Source organism: Festucalex cinctus, chromosome 6 (genome assembly GCF_051991245.1).
Source record: "Festucalex cinctus isolate MCC-2025b chromosome 6, RoL_Fcin_1.0, whole genome shotgun sequence".
NCBI classification, from domain to species: domain Eukaryota; kingdom Metazoa; phylum Chordata; class Actinopteri; order Syngnathiformes; family Syngnathidae; genus Festucalex; species Festucalex cinctus.
In genome coordinates this window covers 2,700,001-2,706,592 of record NC_135416.1, presented here as the reverse complement: position 1 = coordinate 2,706,592, position 6,592 = coordinate 2,700,001, and the positions used below count along the sequence as shown (strand labels likewise).

Sequence of the window (6,592 nt, the reverse complement as noted above, 5' to 3'; positions counted from 1 at the left end):
TCTCTGACGCCATATAGCAACATTTTTGAAAGAAATTGGCTTTAATTCCCACAACGCGAGCAGAATCATTTTCACAATGTTTTCTGTATGACAACAAAACAGCTCAAATTTAATGGGAGTGAAAATTTGGACCCCAAGTATGTGCCTCCAAGCAACAAATATTTTGTCAAGGTCACCCTGCGTTGACCTTTACAACTCTAAATGACAAAAGAATGTGAAACTTTTCGAAGCTTGTTTGGTATGAGGAGAAATCGGGCAAATCAAAGTTAAAAAAAATAATAAAACAAATTGGAAATTTTACATTTGAGCCATATTACTCAGCCTTACTGAGAGCTACTTTTTAGCTACCTAAGGGGGTAGCTAAATATTAGCTCTCCCTTTTATTTATTTTTTATTATTATTTTTTTAAACTTGTTAAAAATTGTGACCACCCTGCCTTAGACCCCAATATTAGATTTGACAGATACATCTTTTGTTGAATTACAGTTTTAATTCTTTAATTAAAAAAAAGATACAAGTTTCCACCTGTAAACATCATTAAACATATAATTTATACATGTATTTAAGGCAAGTTGTAAATTGTCTGAAGTCCTCTTGTTTATGTTTAACAAATTTAAAACATCATAAATCATGCTGTTTCTACTAAGTACTGTCTGAAATGTTCTCCAGTTTCGAAACTGTAAATGTATAGGATCATATGCCGAAAAACGTTTCTTGGGAGGAGCAATATGGCGGCCTCGCGACTTCCATAGTCTTTCCTATCGGATATCCAGTGGGCCAGACTACGACTCTGTCTCTAGTATGCATGCACTGACATCTAGTGGTTAAAAGTTGTTACTGCGCCCTTGCGTCTACCCCCTCATCGGCATAATGACAAAAAAAGGGAATTTAATTCTACATCACTCGAATTTGACAGTAAATATGCCATATTTGCCATCTGTTGTCGATCGAAGATCCACATTTTAATCCAAAATGCCTACTTTTAATTGAAAGACACGAAAAAAACAAAATCAATGGAACACTTCCTGGTTGATCTCCCATTGGTTTTTGGGAAAAAAAACGTCACACGTAAGAAGCCGTCTCATTGGCTGATGCGACGACGAGTCCGTGTGTCCCAGTGTACCCGTGAAGGTGACATCTGTAGCCGGCTAACTCTCCGCCTGCCTCCGGAAGCTTCGCGGCCGTCCGCCCTACTGTCTCCTCTCCGCAGTCATGTCCGTGTTCGGCGACGTCCCGCAGGCGCCTCCGGTGGCTGTCTTCAAGCTGACTGCGGATTTCCGCGACGACAGTCACCCACAGAAAGTGAATCTCGGCGTCGGGGGTAAGCGGAGCTACATGCTAAAAACTAACGGGTCCCATTCAGACAGATGATCCGAGCGACGTTCATGTGTCACGTGGCAAAACCGCACAATTCTGACATATGTGCAAATAATTGCTATAATCACAGTTTTATGCTCACGTGACGTCGAAGTGTGTGTATATATTTAAATTATCGCTTTGTAAATTCATTATGTTAGATCTACGATGAAACGTTGCCCACCGAGCATCTTAGTGTTTGGCTTTTCCTGCGTTGGATGCAGGACCGCAAACGCATTATTTTCCAACCACACAAAGGTTATTCAAAACTAATATGACTAAAACTAAAAAAAAAACAACAACAACAACAACTCCAAACTAAACTTAAACAATGTGAAAACAACGATCAAACTCGCTATGAAAACTAACTGAATTGAATAAAAAAAAAAAAAAAGTAAAAACCAAATAAAAACAAACTGTAATGTCGAAATATTGAAGGAATGAAATTGCATTTCAATTATTCATCCCCAATACACGCTAAAACGAGCAAATTAATTTTATTCTAGATTTTAACCAATGATTATTCTTATTTTTTGACTGTTGCCGGGTGACCACATTTCCCCTGACAACCAACACGATGTGGTCAAAGGCCGTGGGAAAGTTGAACATTTCCTCTGAGATGGCAAGAATAACATTAGTGCATGAACAGGTTTGTTCAGTCGCCGTTTGTTGCCAAATCCGCTCACACTAGTCAGACACGCACTTATTACCATTGTAAATTTCTGCGGCTAGCTTTGTAAAGCTTGACTTAGCGTCACGAGGGAACATGAAAGAGGAAAAATCAATAAATGCCGCCTTTAATTGTGAGCACCGCCCAGGAAGCAGTTGTCTGTTTGTTTGTTTTTTTTTAATTGCATGGTGATCTTTTCCAAATACAGTGTGCTGAAACGTGATACAACACAACACATGTCACACGTTCCTCGGGGGTCAAACATGCACGACGCGCACGCTCAGTTTAGTTTGCCGCGACCTTGGCGTGTCGGCTCTCTCAACTCGCTCGCTTCCTGTCTGATCGGCAAACGAGGAACTTCCCGCCGTTACATTTTCGAACATTGTCGTCGATGACTGTCGGTTGCAATAACACATTAAAAGAGGCAAAACACAACCAGAAGTGTTACTAGTAGCGGCAACAAATCATGACGGGAAAGCCTCCTACGATTTTACCGTTGCTCTCTTCAAGTTAGCGTCAGTCAGCTCCGTAGTGCGCACCAGAAGTGGTTTCAAAATAAGAGCACTAACAGGAAGTGCAGTTTTAGCTGCCTTAATCCTGCTGGTTTAACTTCATTTGCTAACTGTGTCTTGTGAAGTGTAAAATGTTTTCCTTATTGGTTTCTTTTTGTCCTTTTTTTTTTGTTGCCCAATTGATGTTCACATTCTTGTTCAATTAAACAATGACCGTGCTCTTATCAGAGCGTTCAATTGTAAATGACAGTTTTGATCAATATGAATATCGTTTTTTTCACAAACTGTAAAATTGTGCGCGTTCATCAAAATGTAAACTAAAGTGGGCCGGTCTGAGCCCTGAAAGTCCAGAAAAAGAGTCCCAGTCCGGTGCGGCCCTGCCTGACAGGAAGTGTTTTGGTGTGGTCTCTCTCTCAGCCTACCGCACCGATGACTCTCAGCCGTGGGTCCTGCCGGTGGTGAAGAAGGTGGAGCGCCTGATCGTGGACGACGCCGCCCTCAACCACGAGTACCTGCCCATCCTCGGGCTGCCGGAGTTCCGCTCGGCCGCCTCCAAGGTCGCCCTAGGGGAAGACAGCCCCGCCATCAAGGAGGGCAGGGTGAGTCTTGTGGCTAACTGTTAGCATGTTAGCATCTCTTCAGAAATAATACCCGGCTAAAGTATACGAGGTTACATTCTTAGTGCTTTCTTTACCCAGATTGCTATTTTGTCCCTTAGTATAGCAACAGTTAGCGTGTTAGCATTTAATCATTCACGTTTGAAAAAGTCCCAAAATAAAGTTAAAAAAAAAAGGTAAAATAAAATCCTAGTGCTTTCTCTACTCTGTTTGCCATCTTTGTCAATGCTAGTATAGTAGCTACTAGCATGTTAGCCTTTTACAAATAAATTTTTTTGTAGTTGGGTTGGTATCTTCTAATATGTTAGTATTTTTTAGTAGTTATTATTAAAATTACTGCCAGGCTTCAGGGCAAGAAGTATTGTTAACTGCCTGTGTACTTTTTCAACCTAGGTTGCTATTTTGCCGTGTATAGCACACCCACTGCGAGCATGTTAGCATTTTAACTGTTATCATTTGCAATTGTGTACACCCACAGGGCAAAATGCAAAATCCTTATTTGTCTACTCTGGAACTTTTTGGACTTGGTTTATTCTCACTATATTAGCATGGCAACTTTTAGCATTTTTCACATCTCATTGGTAACTGTACTTGACTACAGGGTACGGCGTAAAAAAATCTTTGTCAATCTGCTGTATCACTTTTTCTGCAGTTTGCTTTTTTTTGGTTTTGTTTTGTTGGCATATTAATGCTAGCACGTTAGAAGGCTTTCGCACATTTGTACCTGTCCATTTAGGTAGAAGATGTTCACATTAGCTGTTAGCATGCTCTGTGGTAGCATGCTAGCTGATAGCATTGTTAGAATTTCCATTTTGTTGGAGTCAAATATATAATTGTAGTAGTGATTATGTTTTTATATTGTTGTTTTATATGTATTATTATTATTATTATTATTATACATATCATAGTTGGCATGTGTGCTTCTGTTTCCGCCCTCAGGTGGGTGGAGTCCAGGCTCTGGGTGGCACGGGCGCTCTGAGGATCGGGGCCGAGTTCTTGAGGCGTTGGTACAACGGCGTCAACAACACTGCCACGCCCGTTTACGTGTCTGCACCCACCTGGGGTCTGTAGACGCTGACACCCATACACTATAAACACGTGTAACATATTTTTAATGTATTATTATTATTATTTTTAAATCTCAGAGAACCACAACGGCGTGTTTTCCGACGCTGGCTTCAAGGACATCCGTCCGTACCGCTACTGGGACGGCGCCAAGAGAGGGCTGGACCTCAGCGGCCTGCTGGATGACCTTGAGGTGACCTTGTTTTTAAAATGGCACCTTATAAGCCAGCTGTATATGATATTAACTCATTCACTCCCAAAAACGTATTTATACGTTTTTTTGTTTTTTTTTAAGGTTTTTATATGCTAGAGTTTTTGCATGAAGGCTTTGATGCAATTTCTGACCCGAAGAGGTCGCTTAAAGCGATGGGAGTTATTAAAAAAAAACAAAAAAACAAAAAAACGGCCAGCAGTTGGCAGCAGAGTATGAGAGAACAACCAGGGCCATGTTGCAACAAGCTCTTTTTCCCAGTTTTTTTAAACAGGTTTGTGAATAATGATGAAACTTAGCTAATTCTAATGCTAATTGCTGCAAAACATAAAACATACAAATATACTTTTTTTTTTTTCCCTGATGAAACAAGAGCCTCTAATCTTTATTTTGGTAGGTTCCATGCTTTTATAGCAATAGAACATGAAAATGGCTGGGATTGAATGAGTTTTAATAAGTAGATAAGGTTTAATTTTTGGAGAAGTTTCCATCTGGTTTTGTTGTCTTGTTGATTTGCGTTTTGTGTTGTTACCAGAAAGCTCCAGGAGGTTCCATTTTTGTGCTTCACGCTTGCGCTCACAACCCCACCGGCACCGATCCCAATCAAGACGAATGGAAGCAGATCGCGGAAGTCATGAAGGTCTCGTCGCCTTTGATTTGGCGTGAAAAGTCACATGACCGTTTTCCAGTCTTTCAAGACCGTCTTTTTTTTTTTTTTTTTTTTTTTGTGTCTTCTCTTGGTCTCCAGAGGAGGAACCTGTTTGCGTTCTTTGACTCGGCCTACCAAGGCTTCGCCTCGGGTTCGCTGGAGAAAGACGCGTGGGCCATTCGCTTCTTCGTGTCTCAGGGCTTTGAGCTCTTCGTGGCGCAGTCCTTCTCCAAGAATTTCGGCCTCTACAGTGAGTACGCGCCAAAGGTTGTCGTCGTGAGCGGAAAAAAAAACTCATGACATCACGAAAGCTAAAATGGAAAGAACGTTTTGCGTTTTAATCTTTGTCGATGAAGGAATAATTGTAAATATTTGTTGTCCTACATTTGCTTGCAATGAAGAATGTTTTGCTTTGCTCCACATTTATATTCAAATAGCCTAGTTTGATGTTATCTTAACTCATTCACTGCCATTGACGGAAAAAGACGTCAAATGATGCATTTTTTTTTTCTGGTCTGGCAATGAATGTGTTAACAGCAGATGACTTAAGAAGCTCAAGAACCTAACGCAGCAGAACGGCTCGAGCCAGTCTGCCGAGGCCGCCTGTTTCCTGTTACGAAATTATTGCAAACTTGACCACACGTGTACTCAACAATCTTCCACTCACATGCGCACACAGATAGACAAAAAAGTACACTGTGTTCCAATTATGTTTTGCATTTTTATTGCATTATTAGGGTTGGAACACCGATGTAACTAAGGGCATGGAAACCAAATAAAAGGAGAGGGCGAGGAGAGGATTTTTTCCAGAGAGTCAATTTTTGGGGTTTATTTTAAATGTATTTATTTAGGTATCTTGCACTCGACTTGTATTTCATGTATTAAAAAAAAAATAGTTACAACTAAAACTAATGCTAAAACAAAAACTAAACTAAAATAATCTGCTTCAAAAAGTAAGTAAAACTAACTGAACCAAGGGAACAATACATTTTTCACCAATCAAGCTCCAAGTCGTAAAATTGGCGACTCGAGTCCGACTCGAGTCAAGCGATGCGACTCCAGTCGGCCATTTCCGGTCCGCGCGGGTAACGTGCTTCCCTTTTTTCCCCTCCCCGTAGACGAGCGGGTGGGCAACCTGACGGTGGTGGCGCGCGACGGCGACAACCTGGGCCGCATCCTCTCGCAGATGGAGAAGATCGTGAGGACCACCTGGTCCAACCCGCCCTCGCAGGGGGCCCGCATCGTCAGCAAGACCCTCAACTGCCCCAAGCTCTTTGAAGAATGGTACGTTTATTATTTATTGATGTGTTCTTCCGGTTGGTTGATGTGTTGCTGTCATGTGTACATGCTATGTTGCTATGTTGGTGCTTTATGATCTTCTCTGTTTTCAAGCCAAAAAAAAAAAAAAGTTCTGAGAAAAGTTTCGCCACATGAAAAAAAGTACATCTTACGTCTGGGTTTAAAAACAATCGAATAATTTATATCAATTTTTTATTTTTTATTTTATTTTTT

General features: G+C 41.0%; 1 protein-coding gene across 1 annotated transcript in view; it reads left to right on the top strand.

The window, feature by feature from the left end:
* Nucleotides 1–1,096: 1,096 nt before the first annotated feature.
* The window catches only part of LOC144020869 (aspartate aminotransferase, cytoplasmic-like), a 9,571-nt gene continuing 4,075 nt past the window's right edge, over nt 1,097–6,592 (top strand). Inside the window, exons 1-7 of the mRNA XM_077524733.1 lie at nt 1,097–1,321; nt 2,956–3,137; nt 4,095–4,218; nt 4,301–4,413; nt 4,967–5,071; nt 5,180–5,330; nt 6,199–6,364. Coding sequence (XP_077380859.1) covers nt 1,213–1,321; nt 2,956–3,137; nt 4,095–4,218; nt 4,301–4,413; nt 4,967–5,071; nt 5,180–5,330; nt 6,199–6,364 — 950 coding nt within the window. The 5' untranslated portion in view covers nt 1,097–1,212. The remainder of the gene's footprint in view (nt 1,322–2,955; nt 3,138–4,094; nt 4,219–4,300; nt 4,414–4,966; nt 5,072–5,179; nt 5,331–6,198; nt 6,365–6,592) is intronic.